Source organism: Vicugna pacos, chromosome 33 (genome assembly GCF_048564905.1).
Source record: "Vicugna pacos chromosome 33, VicPac4, whole genome shotgun sequence".
Classification (NCBI taxonomy): domain Eukaryota; kingdom Metazoa; phylum Chordata; class Mammalia; order Artiodactyla; family Camelidae; genus Vicugna; species Vicugna pacos.
Window position 1 is genome coordinate 20,406,985 of NC_133019.1, and position 14,126 is coordinate 20,421,110.

The 14,126-nt window shown below is 35.6% G+C and overlaps 1 protein-coding gene across 3 annotated transcripts in view; it reads left to right on the forward strand.

Annotated features, from left to right (window-relative positions):
* CWF19L2 (CWF19 like cell cycle control factor 2) overlaps window positions 1-14,126 on the forward strand; it is a 104,928-nt gene that overhangs the window by 5,706 nt on the left and 85,096 nt on the right. For all 3 annotated transcript variants that reach the window (XM_072953845.1, XM_072953846.1, XM_072953847.1), the window contains exons 4-5: window positions 7,284-7,394; window positions 8,148-8,267. In XM_072953845.1, the coding sequence (XP_072809946.1) occupies window positions 7,284-7,394; window positions 8,148-8,267 (231 nt within the window). The remainder of the gene's footprint in view (window positions 1-7,283; window positions 7,395-8,147; window positions 8,268-14,126) is intronic.

Sequence of the window (14,126 nt, forward strand, 5' to 3'; positions counted from 1 at the left end):
ATATGAGAGTTCCAGTTACATACTTGTGAGCATTTGGAATTGTCAGTCTTTGTACTTTCTTGGCCATCTTACTGTGTGTGTGGTAATATTTCATCTGGTATTTCTCTGAAGATGAGTGATGTAGAGCATTATTTTAAGTCTTTATTGGCCAGTCTGTTTTCTTTTATGAAATTCAACTTATCACTTTTTTTTTACTGTTAATTTTTCTTAGTTAATGTTTTTGGTGTCTTAATTATTGCACATCTCAAAGTTATGAAGATTTTCTCCTGTGTTTTTTTCCTGATTTCTGTGTTTTTCTGTGTTCTGTAGCGTTCACTTTTTTGTTTATTAGTGATTCATTTTGAGTTAATTTTTGTTTATGTTATGTAGTATGTCAAAGTTTAGTTTTTTTCCATATAGATTTCAACTTGTTCCAGCATCATTTATTGAGAAGGCTGGCCTTTCTCTGTTGAGTTCCTAGGCTCCTTTGTTTTTAATTACAAATGAGTGTGTATATTTGTGAGATAATTTCCATTGACTTGCATGTCTCTCCTTGGCCAGTAAATACAGCGTCCTAATTACTGCAGTTTTAGGGTGAGTTTTGGAATCAGGTAGTATAAGTTCTATGATTTTGTTCTTTTTGAAAATTGTTTTGGCTACTCTAAGTTCTTTGCATTTTTAAAATAAATTTGAGAATCACCCTATCACTTTCAACAAAAATGTCTGCTGATATTTTGATTGGAATTGCATTGGGTCAATAAATCAATTTTGAGCTAATTAATATCTTTAAATAGTGAGTCTTCCAACCCATCATGTTTGTGGTGTATCTCTCCATTTCTTTAAGTCTTCTTTAATTTCTCTCACAATGTTCTGGAATTTTCAATGTAGAGGGCTTACATATTTTTGTTATATTCTTTCTATTTTATTTTTTGGGGTGCTATTGTAAATAGAATTTAAAAATTTATTTTCCGTGTATTTACAGCTAATGTATATTTTACAGTGGATTTTTGTATACTTACCTTGTATGTGATCACCTTGCTAAATTCATGACCACTAGCATTAGTAGCTTTTTTGGGTTGATTTCTTAGTACATGGTTATGTTGTATGTGAATAAAGACACTTTTACTTTTTTCTTTCCAATCTCTATGCCTTTATCTTATTTGTCAATTTTTAGTTTTATTTCACTAGCTAGGGTAATACAGTGTTGAAGTGGTGAGAGTGGACATCCTTACCTTGTTCCTTATCTTAAGTGGAAAGCGTTTATCTTTCACCTTTAAGAACGATGTTAGCTGTAGGTTTTTCATGTATGCCCTTTTAGATTGAATACATTCTCCTCTTTTAATTTTTCTCTGAATTGGTGTCATCAGTAAGTATTGGATTTTGCCAAATACTGTTTCTGTATCTATTAAGATGATCATATGATTTTTATTCTCCTTTATTGTGTTAATGTGGTGAATTACATTGGTTGATTTTTGAATGTTACACCAACCTGAATTCCTAGGATAAACACCCCATTTGGTCATTTTTGTTTATTTGTTTATAAAATATTTTATTTATACACACACACACACACACACACACACACACACTTGTTATATTTTTTTCCTGACTTGATTTGCTCACAATTTGTTGACAAGTTTTGCATCTGTGGTTATGAGGGATATTGGGTTTTGGTGTACAGGTAATGCTGTCTTCATATGTGAACTAGGAAATAGTCCCTCTTCTATTTTGTAGAAGAGTTTGTGCAATATTGGTGTGATTTCTTCCTTAAATGATTGTTAAAATTTACTGGTGAAACTATTTGGGCCTGAAGTTTTCTTTGTGGGATGCTTTAAGCAAAATTTAATTCCTTTAGTATCTGTATTAAGTATTTTCTCTTTATTCTTCAATTAGTTTTGGTAATTTAGGTTTGCAAGGTATTTGTTTATGTTGTCTAGATTGTTGAATTTATTGTCATAATATTGTTTGTAATATTCCCTTATTTTCCTTTTAATGTCTCTTAAATCTGTAGCTACGTCCTCTTTCATTTCTGATTTTGGCAATTTCTATTTTCTCTTTGTTTCCTCAGTCATAGCTTTAGTTTTATCAATTTTATTAATCTTTTCAAAGAATTGCCTTTTGGTTTCATTGATTTTTTTCATTGATAGCTTCCTAAAGTAGATGCATAGGTCTTTGACTCTCTTATTTTCTAAAGAGTATTTAATCTGTAAATTTTTCTCCAAGCGCTGTTGTATGCTCATTTAATTTCAATGTGTTATATTTTCATTTTCATTCTTTTCTAGTTGATTTTGTTACTTTTTAAAAACTTACAGACTGAGTTTAACATTTTCCAGGTATTTGTGGATTTAACCAGTTTTTTTAACCTCAGATTTAACTCTGTTATTGTCATAAAACATACTCTGTATAATTTAGTTTTTAAAAAAATTATGGCAGCTAATTTTATGGCCAAGTCTGTGCTCTGTCTTGGTGCAGATTCCTTATACCAGTGAAATGAATGTGCATTCAGCTGTAGTTAGTTGTAGTGTTCTGTAAGTGTCAACTTAGGGATGTTTATTAATAGTGTTAAGTCTCCATTCTTACTGATTTTCTGTTTTCTTCTGTCAGTCACTGAGACGACAAGTAGTAAAATCTCTTTTCTCCTTTCGGTTTTGTCAGTTTTTGCCTGATGTACTTTGAAGTCTTCTTAGGTACATACACAATGTTGTATGTCCTTGATAAACTGATGACTTTAATATCATGATGTTCCTCTTAATTCTGGTAATATTCTTCTTAAAGGTCTACTTTTGTCTCATATTAATAAAGCCTTTTTAATTTTCTTATTTTCATTTCCATGGTGTTTTTTTTTTTAAATTCTTTTAGTTTTAATGTATCTTTATTTTAAATTTATAGACTTCATAGCTATACCTCATTTTTTAATGCTTTATTTTTTATGCTTTAGATTTTATGTATTTTTTTAACTTACCGTGATCTACCTTCAAATATTATATCATTTCATAGTTTTAATAAGAACTTCACAGCAGTATGCTTCCATTTCCCCCTACCATATTTTGTGCTATTGTTGGCATTCATTCTACTTCTACATACATTACGAAGTCCACAATAGATTGGTATTATTTTGCTTTAAACAGTTATCTTTTCAAGTTGAAGTTAAACTGAAAATCTTTTATATTTAGCTGGGGATTTATCATCTCTGGCATTCTTTATTATTTTGTGTAGGTCTGAGTTTCTGTCTAATAAGATTTTCCTTCTGCCTGTAGAACTTTAAAAACATTTTTTACAGTATAGGTCTTCTGACAGTGAATTTTCTCAGTTATTGTTTGTCTTAAAACTTATTTTGACTTGTCTTCATTTTTTAATAGTATATTTGCTAGATAGAGAATTTTAGGTTTATAGTTCTTTTCTTGCACTTTAAAATGTCATTCCTTTGTCTTTGTCCTACATGGTTCCTAATGACAGAAATTTGCAGTCATGTATACTTTCTTCTTGGTATATAATATTTTTTCTACTCTGAATGCTTTTAAAGTTCTTTCCTTTACCATTTTTTTTTGCAAATCAGTTATGGTCTGTCTTGATATTGTTTCTTTGTGTTTATACTGCCTTGCTTTCATTGTGCTTCTTCGATTTATGAGTTCATAGTTTCCATCAGATTTGAAACTTCCTGGTGATTGTTTTGTGAAATGTTTTTTCCATCCCCTCTTACTCTGCTGTTCTTAGTACTGCCCCCCAGGTCACTGGGCCTCTGCTTACTTTTCTGTGCTTCAGTTTAGATAGATTTATTGTGAAGTGTTCAAGTTCACTAGCTTTTTCTTTTGTAGCCTCTAGTTCGCTGTTTTCCCCATCCATTAAACTTTCCATTTCACTTACTGTATTTTTCATTATTAGAAGTTTCAGTTGGGTCTTTTTTATATCTTCATCTTGACTCCTGTTTGTTTATGGTTTTCTTTTCGTGGGTATATTTGTAATAGCTGTGTTAAAGTCCTAGTTTTGATTAACTGACTTCTTTCTTGTCTTTGGGTCACATTTTCCTGCTTTGAATGTCTGATAATTTCTATTTGGATACTGAACCTGGTGAAAGTTGTATTGTGATTGCTGGATTTTGTTGACTTCCTTGAAAGGGTGTTGTTTTCTTTTGGCGTGGAGTCAGTTACTAGTGGATTATCTTAATACTTTTCAAGGCTGTTTTGTTTGTGTGTGTCTGAAATAGCCACTACTCTTGGGCTGGTTTAGCCTTATTGCTAGGCATGCTGAGGCCTGACCTTTGTGATTTCTCTGCTGATTGCCCTGGGCATTCAGGGAGATTTCTCTCTTCTGGTTGGTAGGGATGAGAATGTCTTCTAGCCCTTTGTGAGCTCTGAGAATTGCTCTGCTTGTAGCACTCTAGTATTATTTCTTCCATCACAGTTATTCTTTGTCTAACCTTGCGGCCTTGCGTTCTAAGCATGTTCGGTTTGGTAGTCAGTTAAATGCTGCAGGGTTCTCTTATGTGGATTTCTGGAGCTCCTTCTCTGTGTAGCTCCCCTTTCACGGTGCTCTGTTGCAGCCATCACAAAGTTAAAATTCTGTTTTCTTAGCTCAGTGAGATTGTTGTGTTGGGCCTGAGTTACTCCTCCCTGTGTCATGGTCTAGAAAGTGCTACCAGGCAGAAAGCAGTGGGGTGTAATCGTAGCACTCACCTCATCTGCTTCCCTTTTCTCAGGGACTGTAGTCCTGCACTACTGAGATTCAATATCTAAAAACAGTTGTTTCTTATATTTTCTATGTTTATTTCCATTTTTGCGTATTTCTAGTCTGATAGGGCATTTATTTTGTCATGGCTAGTGTAGAAGGTTTTAAGTACCTTTGATGTGTGTGTGTGTGTGTGTGTGTATGTACATTTATTTTAAATAGTAGCATTTTTCTGTCTTGGTTCTGTATTTAGGTTTGGACTGTTGGGTGGGATTAGGAGTGTGGTTAATTATGATGGCTGCATGTGAGAGGAGAGTCCTGGAAGCTATCTTAGGTCAGGAGGCACACTGATAGTTTGTGAGTTCTTCAGAGTAGGATGGGAGATTGAAACTAAAATCAGCAAGAGAATGAGGTCATAGTATGGGGAGAGAGCAACATATAAATCATGAAGTGGTGAGGTGAGTGACTAATATTGGAAATTAGCAGCAAACTTAATGAAAAGAGAAAGGAGGCAGAGCGTTGTGCGGAATGGTCCACGTATCACTGTTGTGCAAAGACTAGTAAGAATCCCCACTGCATCACGGATGCTTCTTTCATTCAGTGCCTGGTATTGCTTGAATGCAGGCTGCTGCTTAAAAGTTTTTGACGAGAGCTTTTGGAAGAGTAGAAGTGGATTCATTTAATTTTGACACACATTTATTGAATGCCAACTCATTGCCATTTTTGTAGACATAGGGAATATAAATATATAGAGTTTTTTTTCCCCCCAAACTTTTGGGGAACTCATTGTCTACTTAGACACGTAATTTCAGTATGTAATCTCATGGTGCCAAGGCATTTCAAAGTATTAAGGGAAGGGGGATTTCATATGCAGGTTTACTGAGGAAATGATGCTTGAATTGAGACTTAAAGGATGAGTAAGCACCAGCCAGGCACATAGAGGTGTGTATGTGCACAAGGAATCGTGACAGCAAAGGCATGGAAGTAAGAAATAACACGGGGTAAAAGTGTGTGTGTGTGTGTGTGTGTGTGTGTGTGTATAAATATAACTGTTAGCAGCTTAACAGCATTCCGTTGTAAAACAGGAGAGTGAATGGATGCGAAACTAAGAGTTGATAGGACCTTCTAAACTGAGAAGTTTGATTTACTCAGTAGGGCGTGCATCATCTAACAGGTTCAGTTGTATTTATTAGAGAACCTCAGAACAGCCATTGGTTAATATAAAAATAGTTAACTTTTCCTTCATATAAGAAAAATCTGCTAGGCAGTGTAGTTCCAGTGTGGTCTCCTGGGACCAAGGCTTTTTAGCCTTGCTCCTCTGTCATCTTTAAAACATTGCCTCTTGGTCTAGATAACAGGAAAGGGGATGCCCTCTTTTTTCCTAACGTAACTTCCAGGAAGTCCTACACAGTACTTTCATTGCCATCTTACTGGGGACTTGATCGTAAGGCTTCACTCTCCAGCGAAGGAGGCACATTACATCTCCAAATAAAATTGGGTTCTGCCGGTAGGAAAGAAGAGAAGTAACAGTAGTCTTCATGATAGGGAGCCATAGAAGAGGAGTCCTGTGCTCAGGGGTGACCTTTATGTTGCTCTAAATGTATTCAGGGTGGGGGCTGGAGAAGGAAAGGGAGCAGGGAGGGCTGGAGTTCGGGAGACTAGCTTGGTTTTCCCAGTTGTGCAGGTGAGAGAGAAGTGGGTCTGATCTAGGGCTGCTGCTTTAAGCACGAAGAGGAGAGGCTCTTGGTTGTAGGTGATGGACACCGATCTCAGGCTGGTTTGCCCCTCAGGAAGGTGGGGCGTTTATTGTTGGAGCACAGGAGTCGCACAGGGCGTGCTGGAATGCTGCTGGGTTTTAGGAGCAGCTGAAATTGGAGAGTCATCAATGCTTTTGAGAGTCTTCTCGCCATCTTTCTTTTTTCCCCCTCTGAGTTCTATTTTTGTTTTCCTTAATGCAGACAAATTTTTGCTGAATTATATTCCTTATGACAGAAGTGGTCTCTGCCAGTGCCTTTCCAATTCTCCTTAGTTATAGAGTAAACCATTTAGTCTTGGTTTCAAATTCCTGGAGAGTGACTAAGATTGAATTCGTTCAGGTACCTGCCTCTGAAACTGTCAGCTGTGGCCAGGGATAGAGGTGAGCTCCCTTGTAATGACATGGTGTTCACTGTATGGAATAGTTGAGAAATCTTTTGGCAGTGAAAATAGTAGGTTTAGGGAGGAGGGGTAAGATGATCCGGAGGTTTCTGACTTGGGTAGGTGGGTGATTGTTGATGCCAGGTAACTCAGTTCAGATACATAGAAGGAGGAGCAAGTATTGTAGAGAAAACGATGGGTTTACTTTTACTTATTGACTTAAGCTTGGCATTCAAATATAGGCAGTTGTTTAAGTCACTGAAACTTTGGGTAGATAAATAGAAAGTTATTAGCACAATTGGTGGTGGTTTAATCCATGAGAGTGGATTTAATGACACAAGGGGAATGTTTAGATATTAAAAGGTATAGCGGGCAAAGAATGAAACCCCAAACAACATTGATATTTAAGGGCAGAGGAAAAGGAGGAAGACTGCAACCACATTGAAGTTTTATATGAAAGTATGTAAACTTGAGAATTTTACTTATGTGCTAATTATTCTTAGAGCTCTGAGGATGAGTGGGTTGAGGCTGCTCCCTCCCAAACTTCTGGCAAGGAAAAGGCCTGGAAAGTGAAAGATGAAAAGTTAGAAAACGAAGACAATCAGATTATTCAGGTAAGCCACTTGACTTTAAATAAAGAAGTGTGAACTTACAAGAGTAGACGAGTGTTAAAATGAAAAATGATTATAATTTCTTCAGGAGAAAAAAATTAGACTTTGTAAACAGTGTACGTTTATGGGTAGCTTTAGCACTAATGCTCTTTGTGAGCTTGTGGGCTGCCCTTCTCATGTGAGAAAGTAAGCTTTTTTCCCTGTTCTTGGCCCTCAGAGGGTTTCCTACCTCTGGCTGTTGATAGGGAGGTGGCACTTTTCCCCTTATGTACGTGGAACCTTGTGCTTTTCCCTCTGTCTGACCTTCCTACAGTGAGCAGAGTTCAGTCTCAGGTTTTCCTTCCGTTCACTTCATGCCATAATTGTCTTAGCAGTGCTCACAGTTGAATAGTTCACAGATTTTGGGTTATAGTTCATATGCCTGAGGGAAATGCTATTTTTACACTGCTAGCAACAGTGAAGAAAGAAGAGTGAAAAGAAGTAATGTTTGAGTGCCTGTTGTGTGTCAGACATTAGGCTAGATGCCTTAAGTCAGTTTTCTTGTTTACTCCTTAAAATATTACTGAAAGGTAGGTATTTTAACCCATTTTTACAGGGGAGAGAAAAAGGCTTAGAGAGACTAAGAAACATGCTTCAAGTTACACAGCCATGTGAAATTTAATCTAGGTTTGAGTGCCTCCAGACAGAGTCTCTGATTTATTACTAGGTGTTTAGAGCTGTTCTAATTTAGATTGAAGTGACTTTTTTTTTTAACAGAGGGATGAATGGATGACCGTTGATTTTATGTCTGTTAAAACTGTGTCATCATCATCACTCAAAGCTGAAAAGGAAACTCTAAGGAAAGTAGAGCGAGAGAAAACCCAAGCCCTTGAACAGGTAAGAGAATATTTAAAATCTTTTAACTAATTTGACTTTAACTGATAAGACATTTATGTAAATTCAACTTTACTTGTAAGATATTATTTTCTACAGTTTAATGAAATTAATGGAAACAACTATGAAATGTGATATAAGTTCTTTTAAAATAAGTTTTCTGTAGGAAGTCAGTTTAAATGTATATTATATTTATAAATCCAGGGCATAGATGATTGAGTACATACTGAATTTGGTTTATAGCTTGAATTTATAAGGGCTTAGGGCTTTCGACTACATTACCTGTGTGGTTCCAAAATCTTCAAGATGAGAATTTACTTTAAAATATTCTTGAGTTGGTAGTGCCTTTAAGTGATTGGCAGAAGTAACTACCAGTCCCTTTTACAGGATCATAGTGTCAATTAAGGCCTCAAAGTTCTCCAAGAAACTAGTTCTATGGCATTTAAGTTCATAATCTAAAAATCATAAAGTGCATGAAAATATAAGGATCGTCCATGAATGAGAGTCATCTGAAACAGTAAACAGCAGAATCAGACCCATAAAAGCTTAATCTGTTGGAATGTTTAATAGCTTTATATAGTAACAGTAGTAATAGGAAATATGAATAAGGAATAAAAGGTTAATAAGAATTCAGATCTGAGAAACAGCCAACCAGAACTTTTAGGAATGAAAAATACTGAGTTGAAATTAGAAACTCATAAATGGCAAAAAGCAGCAGACTGAACACAACTGAAGATAGAGTTAATGAACAAGAAGATGGTCTTTCAGAATTTACCTTGAATGCAGCCTAGAGGGACAAATAAATGAAAAATATGAAAGAATGATCATGGGAGTCCTGTGATCAATGTTGTTTTCTGTTTTGCTTTTTTTTTCCTCTCTCCCAGTTGATTTTAGTTCTGAAAATGTTGGTGTGGTAAATTGTATTGGTCTATAATTAAGTAGCTATTCCGTTTGGAACCCTGGGAGCCAGTGGTTTCTGGAACATCTTTACCATGTTCTGTGAACTACTTTTGTCTCTGAGTGGCAGACCTGAAGGAATTGTGACTCACTGTATTAAAAGAGGAAGGGGGAAAGTACCAAAGGGGGATAACCAGTGGATATTAGAGCAAGAAAGAGGAGCGGTTTAAAGTCTAGAAGGTGATTTTACCCATTGTCATCACCTGCTTGCTTCTGAAATCGTGTCTGCCGTTTGTTGGCACGGATGGTCTAGTCGATTAGGATATCCCTGGCTTATGAGCTTAGGTTTTGCACGTATTCAGGCCTGTTCTCTGTATCAAACAAAAGAATATAGTAAACTTCAGTGTCTTTCATAGATTTGAAATAGTGCTTAGTTTTACTTAGAGATACTGTTATATAAAACCAGCTTTACACTCCTAGGAAACTGTAGTTCTTTGTCATGCTTATTTTACCAACTTTCCAGCACTAAATTACAGGCTTTCTAATTAACATAGTCTTTTCTTTTGAATTCTTACATAAACTTCTCTGATTCAAGTAAGTCAGCATCTATCAACTTGCTCATTTGCTTACGTACTTTTTGTCTTTTGCATCTGTGTCATCTTTTCCATTCCTACTGCTACTGCTCTAGTTTGAATGCCATCTGTTAGTTGTATGTCTTCACCTCTCTGCCTCATTTATGTCGTCTCTCCTGGAGTTGAGTTAATATGTGTAATCAGCTGAGGACAGCCCCTGGAACCAAGAACCATTTAAGGTGAAATATTATTATGGTTCAGGCCCTAATTGACTCTTGCGTGTATAATTATGATGATCTCTTTGTTTTTCAGCATCCTGTAACTGATGTCAGATTAACTTTTCCAAAGTACAGCTTTTGTCACAGTATCACTCTGTTTAGAAGTCTTCAGTGATTCAAGTTCAGGAGCATGTGTCTTTGCCATTTCTAATATTTCCTTTTGGGTTGATGAAGCTCCGCTAGTGGTGTTCCCTGCCACGTTCCTTTCTCACTCTGTCCTTGAGGATATGAATTAGGTTTTCTATTGGAAAATTTGCAAGGAATAAACTATGTGTACTTGGCTTAGCCCTGCCTTTCCTGCTTGTGGAACAGACTGCCTGCAGAGACCATGTGGGGAATGAGGTGAAGTGAGGGTTGGTTCAGTGCATTCTCCACCTGGGACAGTCTGCCTCATTGTGGGCTTCAGTTAACAGATAGAGTTGCCTTTCACTGAAAGAAAAATTCTGTTCCAGTTTAGTCTTCATGAGCAATAAGGGTGATTTCTGTCTTTTATTTCCTATGTGGTTTTTTTTTTTTGGTGGTTCTTAACTTGTTTAGAGCCTAAATTAAGAAGAAAAGTGCTGTATTTATTGTTCTCTCTTAAAGACTGCAGATGCTGCCTACGTACAGAGTCCAGAAACATTAGATTGGAATCTTTCTCTTAGATAGTTTGTACATCAACCAAAATAGTTTAATTACTTTCCTTTATATTTCTCTGCAAATTCCTGTCTGAATTTTTGTTCATCTGGATTTTTCTAAGTATATGCTCTGTATGATTGTATCCTGTTTATCCTTCAAGGCCTAACTTGATATATATGATGAAATTCTTACTGTTTCCCTTGATTGAAATAAATCTCTTCTTCCTTTATGTTTCCCTAGCACATTATTTGTTCCTTTACTGTGTAGTACTTACAGTTTTCTGTAAAGCACTATAATTTAAGAGTCTTATCCAATTTCCCTTATGAGGTGATAAGCTTTTGGGGAAAATGTAGGTGCTTCTTTATTTTTTTGTATTTTGAAAGTGTAGAATATTTACTATTCTGTTACCATGAACTTGTTTTGCTGCTCTGTAAATCCCTGAATTTAGTCCTGAAGTATGATAACCTGCAGTCATTTTTGATTTTTGCTTACATAAGAATTCAGATTGTTGTGTGCGTCTAGAGTAATGAGTGAGACTAGCCGGTTTTCAAACATCTACATACGATTTTGAGTGTGTTGTGCTCTGCACATGATTGAATTTTTTTAAATTTCTTCAGATGATAGTTAGCATTTTTATTTATCAGTATTTAAAATTTTTACTGTATTTTTATTTTTTTTTATTATACATAGTGATTCAGTATTTTATAGATTATATTCCATTTAAAGTTATTATCAAATGATGGCTGCATCTCCTTGTGCTGTACGATGTATCCTTGTAGCTTATTTATTTTTTACTGGTAGTAGTGCAACTACTACTATTTATTTTAAACTAGTAGTTCTTACAACTTAATTCCCCGCCTCTGTGGAGCCCCTCCACCTTTCCTCTCCTCACTGATGACCACTAGTTTGTACTCTCTATCTATGAGTCTGTTTCTGTTTTGTTGTTTTCATTCATTTGATGACATATAGCTAATAACTACAGTGTTTGTCTTACTGCACTAAAGCACAATACTCTGTAAGTCCATCCGTGTTGTTAGACATGACAGAATTTCATTCTTCTATGGCCGAGAAATGTTCCTCTGTGTGTGTGTGTGTGTGTGTGTGTGTGTGTGTGTGTGAGTGATAACTTCTTTATCCATTCAGTTATTGATGAATACTTAGGTTGCTTCTGTATCTTGGTTGTTGTGAATAATGCTGTTATGAACACTGGGATGCAGACACCTGATCGAATTAGTCTTTTCTTTGGATACATACTCAGGAGTGGAATTGATGGATCAGATGGTAATTCTTTCTATTTTCAGTTTTCTTAAGGAAACTTGATAGTGTTTTTCATAGCAACTGTACCAATTTATATTCCCACCAACAGTGTATTAGGGTTCCCTTTTCTCTGTGTCACCATGGAGAATAGAAACATGGTATTTTGATGATAGCCATTTTGGTAAGTGTGAGGTGATATCTCACTGGTTTTGATTTCCATTTCTCTGATGATTAGTGATATTGAGTATCTTTTCATGTGCCTGTTGGCCATATGTATGTCTTCTCTGGCAAACTTTCTGTTCAGGTCTTCTGCTCATTTTTTAATTGGGTTGTTTGGGTTTTTTGGATGTTGAGTTGTATAAGCCATTTATATGTGTTGGATATTAATCCCTTATCAGTCACAGCATTTGCAAATATCTCCTCCCATTCAGTAGGCTGTCTGTTTTTGTTGATGGTTTCCTTTGCTGTGCCAAAGCTTTTAAGTTTAATTAAGGCCCATTTGTTTATTGTTGTTTGTTTTCCTCTTTACCTGAGGGGATAGATCTAAAAAATATTGCTGCGATTTATTGTAAAGAGTGTTTTGCCTATGTTTTCTTCTGCAAGATTTCAGGTTTCTGTTCTTGCATTTATGTCTTTAATCCACTTTGAGCTCATTTTTGTATATGGTGTGAGGAAATGTTCTAATTTCATTCTTTTATATGTAGTTGTCCAGTTTTCCCAGCACCACTTACTGAAGAGACTGTCTTTTCTCCATTGTATATTCTTGTCTCCTTTGTCATAGATTATGACCACAGGTGGGTGGGTTCTTTTCTTATCTTTAAGTGCTGTTACATTGATCTGTGTGTCTGTTTTTGTGCGAGAACCATACTGTTTTTTGTTTGTTTGTTTTGTCTGTTTATGTGGTTTTTTGTTTTTTGTCTGTTTTGGGGGGGGCAGGGAGGTCATTAAGTTTATTTTTTTAATGGAGATCCTGGGGATTGAACCTAGGACCTGGTGCATGCTAGGCATGCACTCTACCACTGAGCTATACCCCCCCACACATATACTGTTTTAATTACTGTAGCTTTGTAGTATCATCTGAAGTCAGGGAGCATGATACTTCCAGCTTTGTTCTTTTTTATTAAGATTGCTTTGGCTGTTTGTGATCTTCTGTTGTTGCATATAAAATTTCAGATTATTTGTTCTAGATTTTTAATAAATATGGGTATTTTAATAGGGATTGCATTAAATCTATAGATTTCTTTGGGCAGTATGGACATTTTAATATTAATTCTAATAATCCATGAACATGGTCTATCTTTCCATTTCTTTGTATAGTCTTTAATTTCCTTCATCATTTTCTTGTAGTTTTCAGAGCATAGGTCCTTCATCTCCTTGGTAAAGTTTATGCCAAGGTATATTATTCCTTTTGATGCAGTTGTAAATGGGATTGTTTTCTTGAATTCTCTTTTTGATAGTTCATCATTAGTGTATGGAAAAGCAACAAATATCTGTATGCTAATTTTAATCCTGTAACTTTGCTGATTTCATTTCTTAGTTCTACTAGTTTTCGGTGGAGACTTAAGGATTTTCTATATATAGTATCATGTCATAGGCAAATAGTGACAGTTTTACTTCTTCCCTTCCAATTTGGAAGTCATTATTTCTTTTTCTTGTTTGATTGCTGTGGCTAGGTCTTCCAATATTATGTTGAGTGAAAGTGGTGAGAGTGGGCATCTTTGTCTTGTTCCTGGTGTTAGAGGAAAAGCTGTTATTAGCTGTGGATTTGTCATAAATGACCTCTATTATATTGAGAGATTTTCCCTCTATACCAGCTTTGATGAGAAGTTTTATTATGAAAGGATGTTTAATTTTGTGAAATGCTTCTTCTGTGTCTGTTGAGATGATCATGTGATTTTACCCTTCTTATTAATATGATGTATCACATTACTTAATTTGTGAATATTGAACCATCCCTATATCCTGGAATAAATCTCAGTTGATCATTGCGTTTGATACTTTTTATATATTGTTGAATTTCCTTTGCTGTTATTTTATTGAGGATATTTGCATCGCTATTCATCAGAGATTTTGGCCTGTAATTTTTTTTTTTTGGTATTGTGTTTGATATTGATATCAATGTAATGTAGGCCTTACAGAATGAATTTGGGAGTGTTCCCTCCTCTTCATCTTTTTGGAGTAGTTTGAGAAGGTATGGATATTAGCTCTTCCGTATGTTTGGTAGAATTCTCCCATGAAGG